The following is a 12,858-nucleotide window of genomic DNA, read 5'->3' as shown; positions in this document are numbered from 1 at the left end:
ATGTACGTTTTGTGTATAGAGAGGCTAACACCACTGCACACAAGTTAGCAAGATTAGCTCTTATTGTTGGCGATGAAAAGGTATGGATTGAGGATAGTCCTGTAGAAATAGCTAATGAGATTCTTGTGGAAAAACTTTGTAATGACTGATCTTTGTTATTAATGAAGGAAGTATATGTTTACATAAAAAAAAAAAAAAAAAAAAAAAAAGGGTTATCAGCTGAAAGGTAATCTAAAGCACCATTTCATTCCTTTGATAAGAAAGATGAATGAGCCTTCAAAAGCTTCATGTACAGGTGCTGCTACTAAAGGGGAAATAATTTTATAATATCACCAGTTCAACCCCGGGAGGTAATCTTGTTTCTAGTTGCCTTGCACAAGCAATGGCTGCTGATTTCTCTCCAGTATCCCTTATTCTTGCATCTAGTTGTGGACAAAAAATCATGTCTTGTAATCTCTGTGCACAACCTCTATCAAGCCATTTAATTTCCTCTTCAAATGAATACCGGCTATCAATAACTAGCTTCTCCAGGTACGCAGCATTGTTGAGTACATAGAGGGAAAGCTCCATGTCAACTGTGCAACCAATAAAACCTGTCACTTCAACCACCTTGAGGCATTGATGTGGATGTTTAGCCTTCCGCACCTTCATTTTTCCCGTTGCAGCCCCATTTGAGAATAGCAACTGTCACAAGGAAGAGGACGTTCCAGTAGTCATGTTATGGTAGTTAAATAATACACAGAAAGGTTAATTAATAGACAGTGGAATACTTGTATAGGGACATCATTTTTCAATGTTATCTATCATGAATATCCTCCTACCATCACCAAAAATTGGAAGCAGAAAACAGTACTACTTTTCTGTTTCATTTTTCTGTTCAATGGAAATAGGTCATGAACTTTGAGTCCAGAACTGCCAACCGAGATAACATTAATGTACATTTCATCAGAGGGTGCCAACCAGTTGCACCTTCTAGCTGTTAAATAAAACTAAGGAGAAAATGTTAAATAAAACTAAGGAGAAAACATCACTTTCACTTACAAGCTGTAGAATAAAAAAAAAAAACTGATGTTTTGACCTCGGCATTCTGTGCAAAACAGCACTAAATAGATAGTCATAAGAAGAAGAAGAAGAAGAAGAAGAAGAAGAAGCTATTTACCTGCAGTGAGAACTTTTCCAAAAAGGGTGATGCCTTTAGCAGGGAAGTGCAATGGAGCAGGGTCTCAACATCTCGTGCATTTACTCTCAACTTCAATTGCCTGAGATTTGTTAACTCTGGAAATCTGGGGAACCGGAAAAACTTCTGAAAAAATGAACCGTGAAAAAAGAGTACATGCATAAGCAGCTAGTCGTTATTAATCTCAGAGAGGGGGAGGAAAAAAACAAAAACCAAAACAGGATTAACAAGACACAAAATTGTATTGATGATCATACTGATCTCAACTCCGAGGTCTAGTTCGAGTGTCTTCAACTGAGAAAGACAACTTGAAAACTGGCTGGAATGATTAACAAAAAAGCAAGCATAATGACATGCTAAAGACAGGTCAACGAAATTGGGAACATGCTCTAGAACAATCTTTGTGATCTCCGGACCCCTATATTTAAATGAAACAAGATTCATAGCAGAAATCTCAAGACTCTCAAGATATACGCAGCGTAATATTTCCAACCGCTTTAGCTTCAGCGAAGGGCCAGCAACCTTTAAATTCACCAAAGATTCTGAGATTTCCACGTGCAACACTTCGAGAAATGGGCATTTAGATAAAATGTATTCAAGAACTAGTCCTGTCACTTCCACTGCAGTCAGACAGAGGGATGTAAGCGAATGAATGCTATACCTATGGAGGAACTGAGTAGTAAGAGTGTAATTTCCAAGAGTAATGCCAATGATAGTAGCATTTTCAAAGTCCAATGTAAGCCTTTTAACTTTCTTTTTCAGGGAAAAGTGTACCCAGGTTTCAATATCAGACTTAAAGTACCCCAGCTGGTACACTTCAAAACATACTTTGAATTCATCTATTGTTTGACTTTGATGCATTTCCATTACGTGTTTCACCAAACGGAAAAACCTACGCCTTTCAGCTTCCATACACTCGATCCGCACCTTTCGCCACCGTATCTGACTCATCAACTTTGACTCGTCAAAGTTTAAACCACATGTGTATCTCCACAGATATCTCCACCTACTGGACAGTACACTCGGCCTCCCCGCTTCTTTGATTTTCAATAGTGACAGGATGTAGACAATAATTTCTTGCGGCAATTCACTTAGATAATCCACTGATGAATGACTGCGTTTCTCGCCGCTCTGTGGATTTCAGAACAAGACAATAATGTTGACATTATCTTTGAAACAAAAGGTAAAAAAACGTAGAAAATATGTACGAAATTTGAGCAACTCGATGATTGAAAGACGAGGAAAACATAAACTTTAGTTGCTTTCAGAGAAAGAATCACCTTCAAAAGCACAAATTCAGGGACAGGTATCATCGTTTTCATTGTATTGGCCGGTTGGTGTCTTCGATCGCCTTCGTGCTGGGCTTGAATATATGGACCCAAGAAAATCCAAGACCGAACGGTGGTGCTCAACGAAAGGGCACGGCTGATCCGTGGCTGAGGAAAAAGGCGTGGAAGAGCTGCTGGACGTGGGTTGCTCTGTTTTTGGGTGTGAAAAACAGAGGCTTGCCGTATGATTGCAGGTGGCTTGTTGGCTCTCTTTCACGGTGGTTTCAGGGCAGGGCTACGGTGGCTGAGCAGAGGTTGCCGTCCTGGGTTGGTTGTGGTTGGACTGGGTACGTGGTGATGCGGCGTGGACGTTCTACCATGGAGGACAAACCGCGGCAGTGAGGGTAGTCTCGCGATGCTGCGGCTTGCCTCCTTGGGGGGCTGCTGTTCCGTGAGATGGAGGCTGGATGCGGGCTGGTGGTGCAAGGCAGTGGCTCGTGGCCAGGCTGTGGCTCGGTTTCTGTTTGGCGTTGCACGGTGACTGAGCAGAGGAAGGAGGTTGCTACGTGGTGGCTCGAGAAGGAGACGTGGGCTGTTGGACTTCACGTGGGGAGGTGGTTTCGTGAGATGGTGGCTGGCGGCTTGGGGAGGAACCCTTCTGTGACTTGCATGAGAGGCTGTGCGTGAATGTGTATAATGTGTGTGTATATATGTAGTGTTGCCGTGAACCCTGGTGGGAAGGAGACGTCCGACGTCCCCGCCGTGGAGACGTGCATGGCGTGAAGTCTCGACCTGGTTCTCACGGCTTGGGTTTTTTGCGTGCATTGGTTTGGGGTTTCGTGAGTTATGGGACTTGAGTTTTGTCTTAACAGACATATTTGGGTTTTGGTCCATTTCGAAATATTTGTACCCACGTCTTGGTAAGCAGTGTATGGACTTGACGAATGGGCTGGGCTAGTTAGAGCATAATCTTTTTAGTTTATCTGTATTTTCATGAGTCAAGTATATAATGAATACTAATCAGTCTCGACTCAAATTTTAAAATAATCTAATTCGTCTCATAAATCTTTCGGAATGATTACCAGATAAGAATATTCTAATTGATCTCTAAAATATTAAATGATTTTAACCTATTTATCAAGTCTAGTAAAATCGATATTCTACCAAAACAGATTTTGGGCCCATGGCCTATTCAAAGTTACTCGTTAATTCTTAAGCAGGCTATCCATACATATTAACTAAAAAAAAAAGTTAATAGTACGTGGGTTCGGTGTTGGGCCTGAGTGTTATAGAAATTACGTCGTATCTCCTCTAAAACCTATCCATAACTATTAAAAACCAAAAAATGGGGCAGATAAGAGAGTAGTTTGTTTTGGGGTTCACGTTAACTCGATGATCGGTGACATACTAGGTTACGACAAAAACCACTCGCCTTATAATGTTTACGTCCGCTGCGATTATGACTAGGTTGGTGCGACTGGTGCTCAGCCCAACATGAAACGTTAGCAATGTGATTTATGTCGAGCTACATGTAATCTTGCCGGCCCGGCCCAATAATTGTGGCCATCGATTTCTACGTATCCCAAATGTGAATGTCTTTCAGCGTGATGTTTTGACTGTACATTTACCTTAAAGTAACGCTGGTTACAGTTTTGTGTACAAATTTTGACATTCTCATTAAAGAAAAATTAAGACCCACTATTAAAAAAAAAAACCTTTTTTTCACTTGATGCATGTTTGAGGTTCATAAATCTGATCATTTTAATTTGAGATGGCTAACTCAACTCAATGTACGTTTTCCCTGCATTGGGGGGACTCATGATCTTTTAGTATGTTGTTTTGATTTTGTTAATGAGTTTTGCTAAGTACAAGCAAATTTGCGTACCAATCTACGTACTAATGTTGTTACCTTCATATTCTAAATTCAAATTAGTACTGTTTCAATAAAATTTACTTTTTGACTAATCATATTGAACGGGTGCGCGTATTAGTGCGCAGAATCGCTTACAATTAGATTTTTCCTTTATTGATATCTAGTGTCTGGAAAATCATTTAAATTCTTGTGTACGTTCCATATATATTTTGATGAATAGTGAAGAAATAAAGATGAGATGAAAGAGTTTCACCACCTTGTGGCGGCACAACCACCATGGGGTGGCAGTTATTCAACCAACCAGGGGTGTCTGAGGGTGACCATCCTGCCCATGGGTGGGTGGCCGCATTAGGCTCTAGTACGGTGGCTACTGCCAGCCACCTTGTGGGTGGTCACAGCAGGCCACAGCGGTAGCCTAGCCACCCAATTTAGATTACCTTCATTTTCATTTTCTTAGATTACCTTCATTTTCATTTTCTTAATTAATGTTTATTATTATTAAGATGATATCTTTTAATAATCAGATGACATATATTAATTAACATGGTTTGGGGAAAATTATTTTAATGTAAATGAAAATCTAGATACTCAACATTGGAGATGAATTTCACCTTATACCAAACATTAATCTAATCGAAATAATTAGGGTTAATCGATCCGGTCTGGTAGGTCTAATATATATATATATATATTTCATACATGAGTGATCTGATCATGAACTAATGTTGGATCTACATGATGACCAGCAGTAGCATGAGAGACTTGATTTTGTTCCTGGATAACCCTCCTCCTCATCTTGATCAGCCACCTTATGGACCCCATTACAAAATCATAGAGGCTAAGAGCCATATAAAGCCCAATCCCACCAATAATTCCATTGGAAATGGAATAAGTTAGTGGCATAAGAAGAATTGTGACAAAAGCTGGGATTGCTTCCTTCATGTTACTCCAATTTATTTCATTTACCACCTTCATCATCATCACCCCAACCATAACTAGTGAAGGGCCTAGGGCCCATGAAGGAACACTTGAAAACAGTGGGATGAAGAACAATGATATGAAGAAGTACAAACCAATAATCACAGCCGTTAATCCTGTTCGACCCCCTTCTCTCATCCCTGCTGATGATTCCACGTAAGTGGCTATTGATGAAACCCCCAATGTAGACCCCACGACTGTGGAGCCCGCATCAACCAAGTAGGCCAGGTACTCACCCTCAAAACCTCCTTGATCATTACCAAACCCTCCAATCTCAGCCATTGTGTGCATTGTGCCTGTGGTGGCAAGCACATCAACATAGAACAAGGTTGCTAATGCCACCCAAACCTGACTAGTATTGAAATTATTAAAGCTAACAGCCCCGGCTGTGGATTTGATTATGTGAAAATCAACAACTTTTTTGAAATACTCGTAGTTGTTTTCACCAAGTGGGGTGTTTGGAAAATATGTCACTGAGGTACCCCTAAACCATGATATCATTGTCACAAAAACAATGCCATATATCATGCTCCCCTTAATGTCTTTCATTAACCCATAAGATGTGATTATGAAGCCTACTAATCCAAGCCAGAACTTTGGACCCTGCAATTTTCCCCCCATGCACTCACCCGTTTCTGGGTTTGTGCTAGCACAAGCAGTGATGGTTACCAATGTAGACGAATCGGGACCAACAAGCCCCACGCCTTGGTGCACCTGTAAGCCTACAAACGCAATGAAAAGCCCAATTCCTGCAGCACAAGCAAGCCGAACTGGGCGAGGTATAAGTTTGGCCAGCTTTGCGCGCAGCCCAATTGCAGATATTGCAAAGAATGCACAGCCCTCGACTAGGACCACTGCTAAGGCAGTTTGGTAAGATATGGCCCCAGATCCATGAAAGCCCACCAAGTTGTAGGCAAGGTAGGCATTAGGTCCCATGGCAGGGGCCAATGCTAAGGGAAGGTTAGCAAGAACTCCCATGGCGATGGACCCGATCATGGCTGACAACGCAGTGGCTACAATAAGGTCGTTTTTGTTCTTCGAAAGACAATCTTGGTACCCAGAATTGGGTTCGAACATGCAATCAGGGCTAGCTGTTTGGTTTGCAGGAGCCGTGCAGTCAGCAACAGAGCAAGTTCCGCCGGAGTCGGAGAGGATGGTAGCATTGACGGTGATGATATAAGCCATGGTGAGAAAAGTGGCCGTTCCTGCTCGTAGTTCTCTGGTGAAACAGCTCTTTCTAGCTTCTAGTTTGAAGTATTTCCCTACAAAGCTCTTTGAGATCGCATCATTTAGGCTTTTCTCCATTTTACACCATGACTTGGCCAGATTTGTGAAGAAACTGCCCTCCACTCTTGCACACAGCTCATGACCTAGTCCCATCTCTCTCTTCTCAGCTTCTCTTGTATTTTCTCCTACTCTATGCTCTGTTTGTGCATGTTTGTATCATGTATTAGCTTGTACTTATATGCTTTAAAAAGGGAATCTTCTTAGATATTATAGACAAATGTGCACCATGCAGCATGCGCCCTGAATTACTGTATAAAGGAATAAGCGTTACAAAGGAGAGGTTTTCTTTAAGAAAATGAGATAGTTGCATCTGGGTTATCTCACGTTTTCTGCTTTTTATATTCACGTTTACTACGTACGTACTACTTCTGCAAGAAAAAAAATATATATAAAGGTTTGGTTTTGGAAGGGTGGCCAGTACTGTGATCATTAATAAAACAATCCATCCATCATTATCTTGCTTAATTACCAAATACTGATCGGCAATGACAACTTAATCTTTTTAACTGATCAAGTCCTTCTTGCCCCATATATAGTTTGCTGCATGCACCGACAGATGACATTTTTTAGGGTTAGAACTGTGGAAATTAGAGTCATAGTCAAGGATGTTGATAATTATGTTATTAATAATTAGGAGAACCGTTTTATGATCAGAATATAACTGCGCATGCTTAGTCAAACTAGCTAGTTTTGTTCACATGATTATTACATATTCATTATATTCTTGGATCCATTAGCGAAGCATTAATTTAATTACTTGACTTTGATCAGCTTTAATATTCTATCCGTTTGTTTTCACATATGAGATGAGATAAAAGTTAAGAGTTAAATAAAATATTGTTAGAATATATATATATTTTTTAGAATTTGAAAAAGTTGAATTGTTTATTTTATTTTGTACGAAAATTTGAAAAAATTATAATGATTAGATAAAATGAGATGAGATGAGTTGAAAAACTTTCTGAAAACAAACGAGATAGTTTAGAAATTGCATGCGTTTATATATATATATATATATATATATATATATATATATATATAGTATTAAGATAATGATTAGGGTTTTTTAGGTTTTAAGGGTAACTAGTACTACTGCATGATGATCACTATTTTAATTTAGATGATTTTTTAAAGAGTTTATAATTAACTTAGATTATTATATAGACAGCTAACATATATATATATATATATATATATATATATGATATAATGGGATATCATGGAATAGAGAGAGAGATTTCTAATTAACGAGATTCTGAGGTTAAATTTGTGATGTAATCCATGCAACAACCGATATATATATGTATATATATATTGATTTATATTCAGTACTTAAATAAATCGGTATGATGACCAAATATATATACATACGTGTTAGATCCTCACCATTCATGAAGACATATATATATTGATTTATATTCAGTACTTAAATAAATCGGTATGATGACCAAATATATATACATACGTGTTAGATCTTCACCATTCATGAAGATAGATCGAGTCTGCATTATTGATAACATCATCCTATATAAATATATATTAATATATATATATATATATATGTAGTTTGTTACTAAAAAAAAAAAAAATATATATATATATATATATATATATATATATACTAATATATTCATTAGGCCCACAAAATAAGAAGTAAAGCAAAAAACTGATGTTCTTTATTTATTTTTTTTCAAGTTGTTGGCTTGGACGGACTTGTATTTAGGTGGGTAGGGTTGAAAATTCCAAAACCAATATCTTTGAACGATCTAAAATATATTTTTTTAAAACAAATATAAATATAAGTTGAAAGGAATCTTATGATTTGATCCTTTGAGGGAGCCCTTGCAAGGCTGGTACATGGACCACTATTTCTAGAAGCATATATACCATTTCGTTTATTTTTATAAATGAGATGAGATAAATTGAGATAAAAATTAATAATTAAATAAAATATTTTTATAAAATATTTTTTAATATTATTATTATTTTAAAATTTAAAAAAATTAAATTATTTATTTTATTTTATATAAAAATTTAAAAAAGTTATAATAATTAGATGAAATAAAATGAGATGAGATTAGATGTTTTATGAAAACAAACGAGACAAGATTGAGAAATATTTTAGGTGCAAAAATATTTTATAAAAATAAATTTATTAATTATTAATATAATTGATGTCAAATTATAAAATTACTTTTAATATTGTAAAATATACTTAATAAATCACACGAAATTACGTCAATGTAATTACAAGTGATGAAAATTTAAAAATTTACTTTTATGAAATCGTTTTTTATTACCAAAATAATATTATTATTATTATTAAAAAAATATTCTAATAATATTTTATCTAATTGATCTTATCTCATTTTATAATCTAAACAAATATTAAATTACATCAATTTAAAAATTTACTTTTATAAAATCCTCTTTATTTCCCCACACTTCCCTTAGGGCCTGTCTACGTAAAGCTGTGCGCAGTACTTCTGAAGAAGGCCAGTAAACATTGAAATGGAATTGGTAGGTACCTCTTCTTTCGATAAATAAACGATTAAAATAGGTAAAAAAGAAAAAGCGGTATGGAACTATGTGTCTATGAAAAGAAAATTTTTTAAATTGTAAGTGTAGAAATACGTTAAAAGAAGTGTAAAACGCGTGCGATTATAAAAATGACAGCAAACTGAGAAAGGACCAAAACTACTCTTCGGAACTTGGAGGGAATTAAAATATATATATATTTATATATAAATATATATATATTTAAGATAATATCAAATGAAACATATTGGAATGTATTAATTCCATATATATTTGAAATTTGTTGATATAAAGAATTTTAGTTGGCTTCATTAATGCAACAAATTATATCGTATGATATCACATATTTTATTCAAAAAAAAAATTATAGTCTGCATAGAATGCACAAACGCCATACAATCCTTTAAAATAAATAAATAAATATAAGACTTACATAAAAAAAAATTAATTTTTTAATAATGAATCTTATTCTTTTTAAAAAAAATGTGCGATACTTGCACCACCTATAATTATATATAACATCATTCTTTTATTCACGACATGCATATATATATATATAAAATAAATATAGATAGAAGTTACTATTGGGAGCATCCATTTTGCACATATGATGTGGCATCATCTAGACCACACATCTTCCCAAGTGAGTGTTGGGAACAATTAACTGGAAGTAGCCATGCAGTAAATACAAAGTGTGCACTACTACAATGACTTCACTCTAACATTACTCATATATATATATATATATATATATATATATATATAATGTGTATCGAAGTGGCCGCGAATCTTATTTTCATCACAAAGAGTACATATCATCGATCCGACCTTTTGAGGGTTGTGACCATGTCATGTGTCATGCGGGATGTAATACTACGTTTTGTCATTTTTCTTAATTAATATGCAGTTTCTCTCGTTTTTTATGAGTTCTTAGTAGTTAGTACTACAGAATCACTGATCAGAAGTGGGTTCTTTTGGAGACGCTTTTTAAAATGTTCCGTTACGCCTTACGGCTCGTCTCAAGAATACTATGCCTCTTCTTGAGATTATTAATGCTCTTGCCCAACTTGTCTTGTCAATAGGGAGATATTTCATTAGGTGGAGTCTAGATTTCGCCATTCGACTGTTATTTGATGAGTAATGTTTGAGATAAAGTTATGAATTAATACAAACTTTAAAAAAAAAAAAAATAGTCCCATAAAAAAAATTATATTTTTTTACAGTGAAATCTATTTTACACAATTTTTTCTTAAGAAAAATATTTTAGCCACAAATAGATTATACAAAAGTAAACTTACAAACTGATGTGGTTTGATGTGATACGTCAAATTGTAAAATTATTTTTATTATAAAATAAATATAACAGATTTCATAAAATCACATCAATATGTGAGTTTACTTTGTATAATATCTTTTGGTATGTAACAGTTCTATTTTCTTAATAGAACTCATTTTTTTTTTCATAAAAAATTTATGCGATACTTATACATTTAAAACTTATATATATCATTATTCTTTTATTTGATGCACCGCATATGATTAATATACATAATTTGAAACGGTGAACTCGAAGGCTTAAAACATGCATGTCATAAAAATCTTCCTTCTATGCAATATGCATAAGATTCCATAAAAAGCATTTCAATTGTATTTTTTTTTTTTTGCAACATTAATTAAGGCTTAATAAATTGTTATATATATATATATATGTATGTATAGGACCTATATATATATAAATCAGCAGTACCTAGGCATGGAGCAACAACTGTGACGGGCTGTAAAAGGATCTTCCATTAGAGGCATAGCTTTAAAGCCATTATACAAATATTAAGACTTGCATGCGCAAAACGATTCAGATTTATTATTTACAACTTGTGTGTACGTAATTGAATTTGAAACACAAGTGGATTCTCCTTTTGAGAGACAGTGCGAGGAAAAAGTGAACCATAAACAACCATAAAGAAATGAGAGAAAAGACTGCCTCTAGTGCTAGAGTTTGGCATTACTTCGATAAAAAGGACTCCAGGAGCCCCCAAAAGTTAAAAAGAGGGACAGACAACCTCGAGGTACTCTTCTTTTTAAGTCTCATGTCTTTCCCTAGCTTCATCTGTTTACAAAGTGCTTTTTATCTGAAATTATGGTTATAAAGACCAACCACATTACGGCTTAGTACTTACTCCTAGGAAGAGTAGAGTACATAACATGAATGTTGTTAGGAATTATATATGACTAATATTATATACAGTCATAAAGTATACAATCGTTTTAAAAATAATGTAGAATCTACTATTAAAAAATTAATTTTTTTTTTCAGTCATATATTTACTAACTTTTTTAAAAAAAATTACACGATACTTACGCACTCAACGACTACAAATATAATTTCTCGTTTTATATATATATATATATATTATATCCTCTTACAAAGAGATTCGCTAGTAGTTGTCACAATCATTTAAAATGATCGTCTCACTAATTCAGATTGAAAGATCTCTCGATTCATAAAGGATATATATTTTAGGTGCTTAAAATCATGGTATTTTAGAAGACGAGAAACTTCATAAAAATATCTATTTTGTCGCATACAATAACAATATCGTCGAATAGGCCACTTTCGACAATATTGTCGTAAGCAATTCTCACTCATTCCACTTGGAGCAACTCCTAGACCCAAACATCACCTTCGGACCCATGATTCTCATTCACTTCTTTTGTTCTAATATTTATAGCTAGTAAATTTGCCTATAATATATATATACATATGTGTATCCTCCTATACCCAATTGTTTAGAAACTAAAGCTGCTATTTCTGCTAGCTTTTACTTTGCATGTTAATAATGGTGTCCATTACAAAGCAGATCATGGTCATGATATTCATGTTCGTGTTTCTTTAATTATGGAATTTCGTGTTAAGAGTAATAATTAAGAAGGCAGGCAGGCAGGCAGTAGGCTCATGGGAGGGGCCCAAGGAGAATCTTCGTTACGTTTGGAACATGGAAGCAGTTGAGTTTATCTGAGTTGAATTCAAATTTAAGCTTAATTCAACATCTAAATAGACATTTTTTAAATTACTAAACATCACTCAACTCAAGACCTATTTATACGTGAGACCTAAAAATCTCTTTACATGCGTGATCCACAATCATTTTCAGCTTCTCATATACACATTTCATTTTAATATCTAAACACTTCTAAACTTATCTCAGGTGAGTCCTACAAAACCCACTTTACCATTTTAATTCATTACTATTTATAAAGAACTCAACTCATCTCATCTCAACATCCAAACGTAATCTAAAAATTTAGCCTCAAGGAGATTATTGTGTAAGACCTTGTTTGGTTTCACATGGTCTCAATCTATTTTCATCTTAACATTCAAATATCATTCAAATATAAATACTTTTCAATCAAAATTTTAACTTTTCAACTAGAGAAAATCTTAAATCCAGTTAGTCCATTATATCCTAAATAACAGTCTTCAATATATGAGTGACACAGACATTTCAAATTAATTCCCGTGTAGTCACACATCACATTTGAAATTCTCAAATCGATTGTCCCCCTCTCAACGGAAAGAAAATCTCCTCATCTTCTCCAAGACCAACGCACCTCCACTTCGCACACCGTAGTTCATCTCTTTTTTTTTTCCTCAGGTTTTTTCTCTCATTCTCTCTTTAAAGGGTTGAGACAATGATTTTCATTTTGATTTTATTTTGGTCATGCTTCTAATTGGACAG

General features: G+C 35.0%; 2 protein-coding genes across 2 annotated transcripts; both read right to left on the bottom strand.

Moving 5' to 3' along the window:
• Positions 1-321: 321 nt before the first annotated feature.
• On the bottom strand, positions 322-2,490 carry LOC121234539 (F-box/FBD/LRR-repeat protein At5g53840-like). The gene is made up of 4 exons (XM_041130503.1): positions 2,458-2,490; positions 1,391-2,308; positions 1,160-1,303; positions 322-684 (listed from the first exon to the last, which is right to left on the bottom strand). Exons 1-4 carry the CDS (start codon positions 2,488-2,490, stop codon positions 322-324), a joined length of 1,458 nt encoding a protein of 485 aa, XP_040986437.1.
• A 2,342-nt stretch (positions 2,491-4,832) lies between these two features.
• On the bottom strand, positions 4,833-6,716 carry LOC121234902 (adenine/guanine permease AZG2). The gene has a single exon (XM_041131045.1). The coding sequence runs from the start codon at positions 6,674-6,676 to the stop codon at positions 5,012-5,014; it is 1,665 nt and encodes a 554-aa protein (XP_040986979.1). The 5' UTR covers positions 6,677-6,716; the 3' UTR covers positions 4,833-5,011.
• Between the last annotated feature and the right edge of the window lie 6,142 nt (positions 6,717-12,858).

Source organism: Juglans microcarpa x Juglans regia, chromosome 6D, assembly GCF_004785595.1.
Source record: "Juglans microcarpa x Juglans regia isolate MS1-56 chromosome 6D, Jm3101_v1.0, whole genome shotgun sequence".
Taxonomy (NCBI): domain Eukaryota; kingdom Viridiplantae; phylum Streptophyta; class Magnoliopsida; order Fagales; family Juglandaceae; genus Juglans; species Juglans microcarpa x Juglans regia.
The sequence above is the reverse complement of the archived record's forward strand: the minus strand, read 5'-3'. Positions and strand labels throughout refer to the sequence as shown.